Source organism: Echinops telfairi, unplaced genomic scaffold, assembly GCF_000313985.2.
Source record: "Echinops telfairi isolate 266 unplaced genomic scaffold, ASM31398v2 ScPeMD7_443;HRSCAF=831, whole genome shotgun sequence".
NCBI lineage: Eukaryota > Metazoa > Chordata > Mammalia > Afrosoricida > Tenrecidae > Echinops > Echinops telfairi.
Genome location: NW_022104341.1, coordinates 34,373,178 through 34,386,823, shown reverse-complemented (window position 1 = coordinate 34,386,823; position 13,646 = coordinate 34,373,178). Strand labels below are relative to the sequence as shown.

General features: G+C 38.7%; 1 protein-coding gene across 1 annotated transcript in view; it reads right to left on the bottom strand.

Moving 5' to 3' along the window:
* The window catches only part of COL24A1 (collagen type XXIV alpha 1 chain), a 411,206-nt gene that overhangs the window by 324,210 nt on the left and 73,350 nt on the right, over nucleotides 1-13,646 (bottom strand). Inside the window, exons 5-6 of the mRNA XM_045292047.1 lie at nucleotides 12,943-12,996; nucleotides 9,411-9,464 (exon numbers count right to left, since the gene is read on the bottom strand). Of these exons, the coding sequence (XP_045147982.1) occupies nucleotides 9,411-9,464; nucleotides 12,943-12,996 (108 nt within the window). The remainder of the gene's footprint in view (nucleotides 1-9,410; nucleotides 9,465-12,942; nucleotides 12,997-13,646) is intronic.

Genomic DNA, 13,646 nt, shown 5'->3' with positions numbered 1-13,646 from the left:
AGGAACTGGAAACACAGGGAATCCAGGACAGATGAGCCCTTCAGGACCAGTGGTGAGAGTGGCGATACCAGAGGGTGGAGGCAGGGTGGGGTGGAAAGGGAGAACCAATTGCAAGGATCTGCATGTAACCTCCTCCCTGGGGGACAGACAACAGAAAAGTGGGTGAAGTAAGATGTCAGATTCTGTGTGACAAAATAATAATAATTTATAAATTATCAAGGGTTCATGAGGGAGGGGGGAGAGGGGAGGGAGGGGGAAAATGAGGAGCTGATACCAAGGGCTGAAGTGGAAAGCAAATGTTTTGAGAATGATGTACAAATGTACAAATGTGCTTGAGACAATGGATGGATGGATTGTGATAAGAGTTGTGTGAGCCCCCAATAAAATGATTTAAATATGTGTATATATATATACATATATATATATATATATGTATATATATATATATATATATATATGAATGATTCTAGGCAACTCGAGAACTTATGGGCACTTAAATTTTGACATGAATGTGTTTGATGCACAAATATCTCTAATCTAGATATTTGTTGCACAAATATCTCTAATATCCCTAATCACATGCCCTTCCAGGTGGATCTGGCTTGAGCCAACTTTGTCTAACACTCTCACATTGACCGACTCAGGCCTAACCCCCCTATGGAGTGTTCCTCTTTCATTTTTGGCAAAGCATTTCATTCTGTTACATATAAGACCATCATAAATTGGAGCCAACTCGATGGTAATTAACACCAATAATATCTTTTACTTACTTACTAACTGTACTTTTGTACCTCTACACTAACTCTTAGATAGAAAAACAATACAATAAACTAATTCTCAAAGTGCTACAGAATAATAACCATTTGTACTAAAAAAAAGAAAAGCAATGTTACAAGAAGACTTCTGGAAAGTGAAATACATTGAGTCAAATGAATTCATCTCTAATACAAAAATTCCAGTCCCGGGAGCCAGACGAAGGAAAATAGATTTTGGACGCCACATCGTTAATATTTCAATTTCCCACAAATTACTCTACTCTGGCAACCATCAACTTGCCTGTGGGGAGTTCAAGACTTTGTTGTTTTTTTCTCAGCTTCTCCTCCCATTAATGGGAATAAAGAATTGCAGAGCAGATGGAACAATGATGACTGAACAGCCATTAAAAAGTAGCCCTTGTACTAAGACTGCCAATATTTCACTTGGATTGAGAATCTTCCAAAGTACAATGTATCTCTGCAGAGTTTTAAAGGGAGAATGACAACATAATCCTAACAGAACAACTTGAAACACAACCCCAGCCCCCAAAATAAACACACCTCGCTGCAATTGAGCCAATTGATGCTGATTCATAGTGACACCCTGTGGGTGTCCAAGACTATAACTGTTTATGGGAGTAGAAAGCACAGTCTTTCTCCCACTGAGCTGCTGGTGGTTTGAACTGCTGACCATGCAGATCCCAGTCTAACACGTAACCACCGCACCCCCAGGGCTCCTCGGAGGCTCTGAAGACAGCTCCATTTTTCTTTCTCTAGGCACTAATTGTATGCAAACTCTGCGGTTTTATGTTGCTGCTCTCTTTGACATCAGTATTGCCATCCTTGCTTTAAATGGTTTGTGAAAAATTGCTTAATTTTTAAGTGACTGATAAATCACACTGCATTCTACTTGATAAATCACAATACATTTCCAGTTCCAACATCATGCAGATATTCATTGTGCACCTCCTATGTAATGGAAAGACATTTTAAAATAATTGAAACACTTCATCAAAGTAGAATAAGAATTCACATTGAGTTATAGCTATAAATATTTATACTGTGTAATTCTATTTATACCTATCACTGAAGCCATAGTAGTTAATGTTATTATTCATAAAATACTGTCAAAGATATTTCATAAAAACCCATTTTGAACGGTGTTATTATTCCTCAATTGTTCTGAGTTATTATGATGGCTAACGTACACTTGACCCAGGCCATGGTATTTTCAATGATTTCATATGCATGCAAAAGTTGGACAAAAAGGAAGTCCAAAGAATAGATGTCTTTGAATTTTATGTCAACTAACTGGTAATATTGGATATACTGTGGACTTCCAGAAAATGAACCCGTCCGCTCTGAAGGAACTATGAGCAGGAGGCTCCCTGGAGTGAAGACAGCAAGATTTTGTCTCGCTTATTTTGAGCATCTCATCGGGAAGGACCAATTTCTGGAGAAAGACCTCATACTTAGAAAAGTAAAGGGTCAACAAAAAAAAGAGAGAGCAAAAACCCCCAATGAGCTGGACTGACCCAGTGACTGCAACAGTGGGCTCAAGTATAGCAATGATGGTGGGGATGGCACACGTGTGGGCATTGTTTCATTCTCTTGTGAGGTCACTTTGAGTTGGTGCTGATTTGACAGCATCTAGCAACAACAAGAGCAGTCCAGAGATCAAAAGACAGGGTGCATTAGGTAAATCTACTTCAAGACCCCTTCAGAGTATTGAAGAGCAAGGATGTTTCTTTGAGGACTAAGGTGCCCCTGACCCAAGCCATATTTTCAGCTGTCTCAGGTGTATGCACTTGAAAGTTGGACATTGAATCATGGAACCTGAAGAAGAATGGGTGCATTTGAATTACGGTGCTGAGAAGAATATTGAAAGTACCAGGGACTGCTAAAAGGGCAAACCAATCTGTCTTGGAAGAAGCACACCCAGAGTGCTCCTCAGGGGCAAGGATGTGGGAAGGCGTGGTCTGACATACTTTATGTATGTTGTCAGGAGAGACGAGTCTTGAAGGACTGTGTGGTGGAGAGGCAGAGAGAAAGAGGAAGGTCCTGGAAGGTGGATTGACACTGGCTGCAACAATGGGTTGGAGCATGGGAACCGTTGCAGTATTTCATTCTGTTGTGTGTAAGGTTACTATGGGTTGAAATCAACTCAATGGAACTTAACAACAACAACCTTCATGTGCTTAACTAACGGCTTGTTCTTTTCATACTAGAAAAATGACTCCAACTGATTTCACTATTAATGTTCTTTATTAAAAAATTATTTTATTTGGGGCTCGTACAATTCTTATCACAATCCATACATCCATCCATTGTGTCAAGCACATATGTACATTGTTGCCCTCATCGTTCTCAAAACATTGCCTTCTACTTTAGCCCTTAATATCAGTTGCTCATTTTCCCCCTCCCTTCACACTCCCCCCTCCCTCATGAACCCTTCATAATTCATAAATTATTATGGTTTTGTCATAAGTTACACTGTCCGAGTCTCCCTCCATCCTCTTCTCTGCTGTTGATATTTCCAATTTTAATATAGCAGCTGATCGACTAGATTAAAATTCACTTTAAAATTTCATCTTGAGTCCAAGCTCAGAATTATGTCTCTTGTCTTTCATCCTACCCAGCATGTGTTTGTAGTCAACTTATCTGCTCTTTTTCTGAAAACAAACACTTGGTGGGAAGTTAAAATATAGCTCAATTCCTGAGAAATTAAGAGTTACATGAAGGTGGCTAAGATAAAACAAAGTACCATGTGAAACTGGAGAAACATGTAGTTTGTTAAATATGTTACTAGTGACTAAAAAGTAAACAAACAAACAAAAAAGATATAGAAATAGAAGAGAAAATGTACTAAAAATCTACTGAAAAGGGAAGAAATTAGTGCTGCTTATTGCTTGTTTTGTTCTTTATGTCTCAATATTATTTCTACTTGTCTGAACTTTATGTGCATTAATCTCCTGTTTATTTCTCTCAACAGTTTCCACAGTTGTCAGTGTACTCTAGGCAACTTTCTTGCAGCAATTGTAGCTTTAAAGATTATTTGGGTGTGGCTTACACTCAGAGAAATTTAATGTATCCAGAATTTGTGAGAGGAAAAAGAACAATGAAGTCATTCTCACACCCAATATTATTTTTGTTTCTTAGACTTTCATGAAGGTAACAATTCACTTTTCATCCACCCATTAAGAATAACGAACTATCACCATTTACAAATATTAAACTGGAAGACATCCACATTTTCACCCATTCCAAAGAAAGGTGACTCAACAATGCTCACATTATAGAATAATATCATTAATATCGCATGCAAGTAAAATTTTGCTGACGAACATCCCACAATGGTTGCAGCACTACATTGACAGGGAGCTGCCAGAGGTTCAGGCTGGATACAGAAGAAGACATGGAACAAGGGATATTGTTGCTGATGTCAAATGGATCTTAGCTCAAAGCAGAAAATGCCAGAAAGATGTTTATTTCTGTTTCATTGATTATGCCAAGACATTCAACTGTGTGGGTCATAAAAAACTGTGAATAGCTTTGAGAAGAATGGGGATTTCAGAACACTTCATTGTGCTCATCCAGAACTTGTGCACGGATCAAGAGGCAGTTGTGTGAATAGAACAAGGGAACACTGCCTGCTTTAAAGTCAGGAAAGCTGTGCACCAGGGTTGTATCCTCTCACTAGACGCATTCACTCAGAGAAGCTGGATTAGAATGTGACACCAGGCTCGTGGGATGGCTTATTAACAGCCTGAGACATGCAAATGACACAAATTTGCTTGCTGACCATGAGAAGGGGGTATTTGCTGAGGAAGATAAAAGATCAGTCTTCAGTATGGATTACAACTCAATGTAAAGAAAACCACAACCCTCACAACTGGATCAATAGATACCATCACGAGAAACCGAGAAAAGAATGGAGTAGTCAAGGATTGTGTCTTGCTTGGATCCACAACCTATAGAAACCGAAGTCAAAGATCAAAAGAAGTGTTGCATTTGGCAAATCTGCTCCTGAGAGACAAGGCTGGTGAGACTGTCGTGTGTAATTTGGACATGCTATCAGGAGAGGCCAGACCCTGGAGAAGGGCAGCATGCTTGACAAGACAGATTCACACCATGGCTGTAACCATGGGCTCAACATGAGAACCATATTTGAGGATGGCACAGGGCTGGGCAGTGTCTTGCTATGTTCTACACAGGGTCGCTATAAGAGCCAACTGGATGGCACCTAACAACAACAACAGGTACTAACTAATTAGTGCAGAACCCATGTTCAAGTGATTCAGAGCATATCTACATGTATTAATCAGGCCTTGAATTGAGTACTAAGTCAACTAATTAATAGTTGTGTGGTTTGGGATAAGTGATTTTTATCATTTATACTTCACTTGCCTCATTTATGAAATACTGAATATAGCATCTGTCTCAAGGCTATTTTCCCTCCCAACAATTAAAGGTGATAGTACTCAGCAGAGAGACGGAAACATTGCTAATAATAAAAAGCCTACTTTGTATATTAGTAGTAAAGCTATCATAATAATTCACAATATAATTGAACAAATGAAAAGATATAATCTCATGTTAGCCTTAAAAACACAAATACCGTATTCACTTTAAGGACTAACTAGAGCACAGGGCTTCAGTACCAGTAACTTTCTCCCATTTCTTCTGCCATAACTCTGTGTGTAAACCTGAGCGGCTCCTCCACTGCCACCAGGTGGTCTCAATTTTCTCACTTCTATCTTCCAGGAAGTGACTCTAAAAGCAACCTCGTCTTTAATTAAATCACATTCATGATTCCATAAAAAACAGCTCATAATATACTTCGGCAGTCTATGCATTTGCCTTTCAAAACACAGGCCTGTCTATAAAACTCACTTTGAATGCTTTTCTACTGTATGCTCATGGTAAATAAGACTTACACATAGACAGTGTGACTGAAAAACCGGCTAGATAATTAGTTGAGATTTAAATGAAATCGTTATGTATTCTATCTATTATTCATTTAGTATGAATAATACTAAAGTTTTAAAAGCTGTACTAGTATGTAGTTTCATTAGTAGTCTCTGAAAAATCAAATTCTCAGAAATATGATAAAACCATCTCAGATACTTCAATTCTGCATAAGCTACTGTCAAACCACACTCAACCATGGATGTGTCATTTATCAGAAAGAAATTCCATTTCTAAATATTTCAATTGAGCCTCTCAAGAAAATTTGGCCCCAGTGGCTGCTTGGTAAATATGTCAAAATTCCTGTTCTATTTCTATTCGTTAACAAGGAAAAAAATGACTCAATCAGTATTAACAATTTTGTAAAAGAAAATCTGTGAAAGAAAATCAATCAATCAACGACCAAAATGCTTTTTAAAAGATGTTATTTCTCTTTAATGAACTGGTGCAGAACAAAAAAAATATGTTCTTAAATTTTTAAAATACCGATGGACCAGAATTCACTCACTCTGAGCACAGGTCTTTGGAAAACCACTAACTTCTGCTTAAGTCAGCACAATTCCAAGGCTCAAACAATGATGTGCTTTTTAAAAAAAAAAAATCATTTTATTAGGGGTTCATACAACTCTTATCACAAGCCATACACACATCAATTGTGTAAAGTGCATTTGTACATTCATTGCCCTCATCATTCTCAAAACATTTGCTCTCCACTTAAGCCCCCGACATTAGGTCCTCATTTTCCCCTCCCTCCCTGCTCCCCCCTCCCTCATGAGCCCTTGATAATTTATAAACTGTTATTTTGTCATATCTTGCCCTGTCTGACGTCTCCCTTCACCCACTTTTCGGTTGTCCGTCCCCCAGGGAGGAGATCACATATAGTTCCTTATAATCGGTTCTCTATGCCTGCATTTTTTCCTACTCACAAGTTTTAAGTCGTTTGCTCTTTTATGCACCAGCCACTCAACGTGAAATTGTTTCCCTTTCTGAATTGCTAATTTCATGAACCACAAGGATCACTTAAGGAAGGTTCATTGAATTAAATTATACTTCTGAGGACAAGCCTTAGAAAGTAATTATTAGTTTGTTTTTCTTACAATATAGTGTCACTGCGTAGGATGCAATCAATGTATATTTGATATCAAGTAATTGAGATGGTTTCTGTATCCTAATACCTTGGGCATTAGCCCTCAGGGTAGATGCTGCCCTGCAGTACACACGCTGACTTGTTCCCTGTGGAGCGAGACCAGCTCGGTCAGAAGTGACTGCTCTCCAGTCTCCAGTCTCCACAGCAGCAGCCGCAACCTCAAGGGAGTTATCAGTTTCTAACCACTGTCTACGATGAAGACCAGTCCGAAGGTCCTAAAAATGATAGTGCGGTTATGGGAATGAAAATACTCTCATGAGATCAAAATATTTCCCATCATTCTACATTTTAGCCCTTGAGCAGGGGCTGTGAAGGGAAGGAAAGACGTTCAGGAGCCGTTCCAAAATCAGATAAATAGCCCAGATTTACTGAAGACTTGCTATTTGCTCGCTTCACAAGGATGATCTCAATCTTTCAGCCAGCTTCCAATAAAGCGGCAATATTATGACCGGGCACTTGAGGCTTGGAGAGCTTAGGCAACCTGTCAACAGACACACCCCTAGACACTGACCGGGGAGATTTGAACTGGGGAAGAAAAAACAAAAAACCAAACTCACTGCCATCGAATCAACTCTGACTCATAGCCACCCTCCAGGACAGGGTAGAATGCCCCTGTGGGTTTCTGAAATGCTTCACAGGAATAGAAAGCCTCATCTTTCCCCTGCAGAGCACTTGGTGTCGGTGAACTGCTAACCTCAATGGTAGCAGCCAATGTGTAACCCTGATGCCACCAGGGCTCCTGAATCAGGTAATGAGAGTCTTTATACCACCTGCAACCCAACGCTTCCATGAGAAAAGGGCAATAGCACACTAAGCTAGGAACACAAGGCATTATCATGAGCAGACATTCTTAACTCAGACACTACGCTCCAAGATTCTGAGGCCTCTGACTCCTGGGTAAGAAATTAACTATCTCTTATCTAATCTGCAGAGATATATGTGCTTCGGTGGGGCGGGGGGGGCGTCAAATCAGGAAAAATTACGCTAATGTTAATCTAGGAAACTATACAATGTCTTTTATGAGATACAGCGTTGTTAGTGCTCCCTTATACATCAGAAAAAGCCTGATTCTATTACTGTTGTCTTCTACTGGCTCTCTTCTAACCTTACCTCATTACATTCACATAGGAGGGGGCTTCGAAAAGTTCATGGAAGAAAGCTGATGGTGCCCAGCTATCAAAAGATATAGCCTCTGGGGTCTTAAGGGCTTGAAGATAAACAAGCCGCCATCTAGCTCAGAAGCAACAAAGCCCACATGGGAGAAGCATACCAGCCTGTGTGACCACAAGGTGTCGAAGGGATCAGGTATCAGGCATCAAAGAACAAAAAAATCATATTATTGTGAATGAGGGTGGGTGCAGAGTAGAGACCCAAAGTGCGTCTGTAGGCAACTGGACACACCCTTACTGAAGGATTGTGGAGAGGAGATGAGCCAGTCAGGTTGCAGGGTAAGCAACGATGAAGCATACAACTTTCTTCTAGTTCTTAAATGCTTCCTGCCCTCACTATTGTGATCCCAAATCTACCTTACAAATCTGGCTAGACCAGAGAATGTACATTGGTACAGATAGCAACTGGAAACACAGGGAATCCAGGACAGATGAACCTTTCAGGACCAGTGGAGAGAGTGGCGATACCTGGAGGGTGGAGGGAAGGTGGGGTAGAAAGGGGAAATGGATTACAAGGATCTACATATAACCTTCTACCTGGGGGATGGACAACAGAAAAGTGGGTGAAGGGAGACATCGGACAGTGTAAGATATGACAAAACAATAATAATTTATGAATTAAGAACAGTTCATGAGGGAGGGGGTAGTGGGGAGGGAGGGGGAAAACGAGGAGCTGATATCAGGGGCTCAAGTAGAAAATAAATGTTTTGAGAATGATGATGGCAACAAATGTACAAATGTGCTTGACACAATGGATGTATATATGGATTGTGAAAAGAATTGTACGCGCCCCCGATAAAATTATTTTTTTAATTAATTAATTTTTTTAAAAGTTCATCGTAAAATGGAATTAAATGATAATTTTTTCATGAACTTTCTGAAGTCTCTGTATTTATGCCATGGCATAGATTATTACATACTAATAAAATAGGATCCCTGTTAAAAATCAAGTTTTCTATCAGGTGAATCTACTTTGAGCACAGAGAAGTTAAAAATTGACTTAAACACATCAGAAGTAGGCTCACTTCTCAGTCTTTTGGTTAAGATCAAGTGCAACGGCTCAGAAGTTATACGTCCTCATATAATCAAAAGAAGAACAATCTCTTGTACGAGACTCTGTGTTTAATTTTCTTCTCCTGGCAGGTGACTTTTATGAACATCATTAAACTGAAGAGTGTTCTTTTATTTTTTTATAAGGCACCACATTTTGTGAGCACCAGTTTCTTAGATTAAAGAAGCATCCTACTTTCCATTAGCAGGGAAAAATAATTAATATTTTGGGGCCCAGTTTCAAAAACAAATGTTAGTAGCTAAAGAGATCACACACATCCACGTAGTATCCAATCATGTCAAAGCAAAACCACAGCTTACCTTATCACCTCGCAGACCAGGAGGACCTATTAATCCAGAAAGGCCTTGATTACCCTGTACACAAAACACAAATAGAGGTATAATGTCATGAAAGACAATTAAACATTAGAGTTTATTTACCCTTTAGACTGCTAACCACAAGGTTAGCATTACTCCCATAAATATTTCTAGGTTCAAAAGCCCGCAGGGGTAGGTTCCACTCTCTCCTATAATGATACCATGGTGGTATGTTATGGACCGCAAGCTCTTCCTGTGTTTCTTTCTGTTCTTCACAACGCGGCTCATGCCACTTCCTTTCTGAGGCCTTCGAAGACCTTTTCTGAAGTTCTCGACCCCTACATCTTAGCACCACCCACTTGAACTGGACTTCCCACTTCATGCCCAGGCTCTTTTTTCTCTTAAATAAGGAATGTCCTTATTTCCACAGTCCCCATCAATGATGATCTACCTTGTTTTTAAAAGCTATTAAACTAAACCCATTGCTATCGAGTTAAGATTCATGGTTTGTAGGCAGTCAATCTTTACTGGAACCAATAGCCTCATTTTCCTCCCACAGAGAAGCTGGTGGGTTTGAACCACTGACCCTGCATTTAGCAGTTCAATGATTACTGGACAGCCCCACCAAGACTTCTTTTAAAAGCTATAGTTTTCTTAACAATTCTACAAGCACTTTATGAGACAGCCGAGAAGGGAATCTGGCTGCCTCTTCTTCCTGAGGACCGTGAGCCTGCTCTGACTCCAAAGGAGAACCTCTGGATAGGCCCTGTGGTGTGACTAGACCAACCAGGGCCATGTGGCACATCGGGAAGGGACACTTGTGCGTCCAGGAATGCAGTGTCCTCTTAAGTCTATCTTTGGAATCTAGCAGTCTTATGGCTTCCAGTGTTTGTCCAAACATACATAGGGACTTAACTATAATGAAAACATTTGGGGAGGCCTTTGTATTTGGCTTTTGACTCCAGTAAGCCCTGGGGAACAGTTCTACTCTACCCTATCGGATCACTCTGAGTTGGACTAGGGAGTGGGTTTGTGTTTGGCTGTGGCAGACTATTTCATCCAGTGCCTCCCATTGCTTGCATCCTGATGAACACTTGTGCACCTAGGTTGGGGTTACGTGGGATTAGTATTCCCCCACAGAGGGAGAAGTGTCTTTGGACAGTGATATGAGTCACATTGAATTCTGTGTGTCTTCACAATAAAAAACATGTATCAGACATAGGAACATGGATCATTCGGAGCCATTCTATTCAGAGTGCACATTTCCCCCCTTCCAAGCCTCCCTTTCCCCCTTTCCACTTCAATAGATGTATTAGCATGAATGAAATGTATTGTGTTTGAAACAAAAATAACTACTGAAGGAGAAAAGTGAGGTCTACTTTGTCATGTAGGGTCAGAATTGAGTGAACAGCACACAGCAATAGCAGCAATCCGTATTTTGATCGAGGCACACAGGACTGTTCGATGTCCTAGCAAACAGGCGAGTGGAGGCTGGTCTCCTTCCACGCTCAGGGCATGGGTAAATCACTCATTTTCTCCCACTTGCTCTGGGAGAAAATCTGGGTAAACAACCCTGTTCCTCTCTCTGTAAAATGCTTTACTTATAGGAAAGGAAACTTAATGCCATTGAAAAGCTATCTGCGTGTGCCCATGAAGTCCCCCAAAGGCAAAATCAGATGTATGCTCTATGACACCTTATGGCTGTTACATGGTGAAGGACTCGCGCAGACTTTTATTTTAATGTTTTAACATGGATCATATGGTTATGCTAAAAATCGTAAAATAGTTTCTTCCCAATTCCACTCTATCCCCACCAACTTAATGTTTGTATTTTATTTGAATGCCAATGTTATTTGTATTCATATTGTATGTGGATAAAAATCTCCTGTTATTTGACGCAAATTAAATATTAAGACTTCTTAAACTTTACTATTTTAGACAGGTGGATTTCACCCAAAACTCTTGGCTATCTGTCATTAAATTGCATGTATTTCTATGTTTCTCCTACATAGTATTAGCCACAGTTAGTATATGAGTAATTCTTTTTAAAAGTTGACATACTTCCAACTGTCATTCCATAATGACCCTATAGTTTTTCAGAGAGGAGCAACAAGGAAAGAGGAAACTAAGTATTTGACAAAAAGGTAAATGTTCACTCTGGGATTTTATTTAAAGCCATCGCTAAAATAGAGTGAGTCCATAATTTCTAAACTTTTAGTATGAAATGTAATGTCCAATATTTAGAAAAAGAGCATTCATGATTCTTCCTCATACTGTAGGAATTTTCTTGGCAATAATTAAGGGACTAATTAAAATATTGTATTTTTAGGAATATATTCCCAATTATTTAAAACTATGCACTCAGTCTTCTGACAGAAATAAACCTCTTAAAATTCTACATAAATATGTTTGAGGATTCAGAGATGTTAATGTAATATTCTGTAGAGTCCATTAATTTGATGTCATATTAGTTTACAAGAGTTTCTATAAACCAATTAAAGGATCAGATTTCAACACAAGAACCACCAAACATTATTAAGGAATTTAAGTCTGTGAATGTATACCACATAAATAAAAACATCCTGTAATTATATCACATTCATCAAGTACTAGTCTAAACAAAGTTTCTCAGATGCTTTCCTTTCCAATTACATTCAGCCTCATTAGAAAACAACTCTCTTAACAGCTATTGCTGCAATCTTAGAGGCAGTTCACGTAAAGATAAGAATTCATGTGGTGCAGGAGCTCTGTTGGCATTGTGGGTCCCTTGTTTGGCTGTTATCTGCAAAGTCAACAACTCAACTACAACAGCCTCAAGAGGAAGCAATCTACACTCATGGAGATTTATAGCTTTGGAAACCCTAGGGAGCGGCTCTGCTCTATCCTACTGGATTGCTATGCCTCAGAATTGATTCAATGGCAATTGCTTTGGTTTAGTTTTGGGCATGTGTATTTGAAAGCAATATGGTAAAATGAATAGCATACTGAACTAGAAGTCAGAAGACTTGAATTAAGTATTAACTGCCGCTTGGTAACCAGATGATTTAAGTATCTTCCAATTCTATTTCTCAACTAGAAAATGGAACAGTGGTGGCTGTCTCTCAAAGAGATTGCTATGGAGCTGAACAAGATAAACAAATTGAACCACCTTAATAGGGCATAAAATAGCATAGAAACTTGTGTGTGTGTGTGTGTGTGTGAGGAGAGAGAGAGAGAACAACACAATCTTTGAGGGTTAAGAACACATCACATCCTACTCTTTTGTTCACTCCACCCACTACTAACTGACATATAGACAACGACAGGATACAATAGACACGCAGTACAAGTAGCTGCTGTTATGACTTAAATCAATAAGTTAAACTAATAAAATAATTTACTTAATTCTTGAAATACTTCTTTTATCATTGTAATCCAGTAGTTCTCCAATATCTTCTTTGTCAAATGTCAAATAAAATGTAGATTTAAGAAGGTTAAAATAGCCAAAACAATTTGAAATATCTTACCATAATTTTGTTTTATGGAAAATAATTACCTTTTCTCCATAAAGAGCTTGACCAGGGGATAAACCTGGATCTCCTTTGAGGCCCTAGATAAAAGTTATAAAACATTTAATGAGACATAAATTACATACCTTCAGTTTTAAGAACCATTGTATTGTACAAAATCAAATTATTTTAAAGAGAAATAGGAAAAGTTCATTTGTTTTTCATGCCTTTCTTAGCTTTTTTATGTTAAAATTCCCTATACATAGATGATTTTTAATATGATAAATGTGATACTAGTGAAACCTATGTTTGGGTACCTGCATACTCTATTCTGAATTTGCAACATAGTGATTTATTTCTTAGTTTATTAAAGCTAGTATATTTGAATAAAAGAGACCTGCTTATGATAATTCTTAAAATATTAATATAAAATTTAAGTTTAAATATTTTGTAAACCCTTGCAATGAACCTGGATTACTTTTATTTACATAGAACCCTAAATACAGGCATGTACATAGGTTAAATATATTTATATATGATGACGGGGAAATAGATCTATGTGCATATATTTATAGGCTTAGTGTTTAAGGTAGCAGATGAACATTGGGCCTCCACTTAAGTACTCTCTCAATACAAGAACACGTTGCTCAGCTGAACAGACATTCCATGATACCCACCTTTCAACATGATTGATGAAGACAAATGTGTACGTAAGCAAATGTGGGGAAGAAGGCTGATGGTGCCCAGCTAT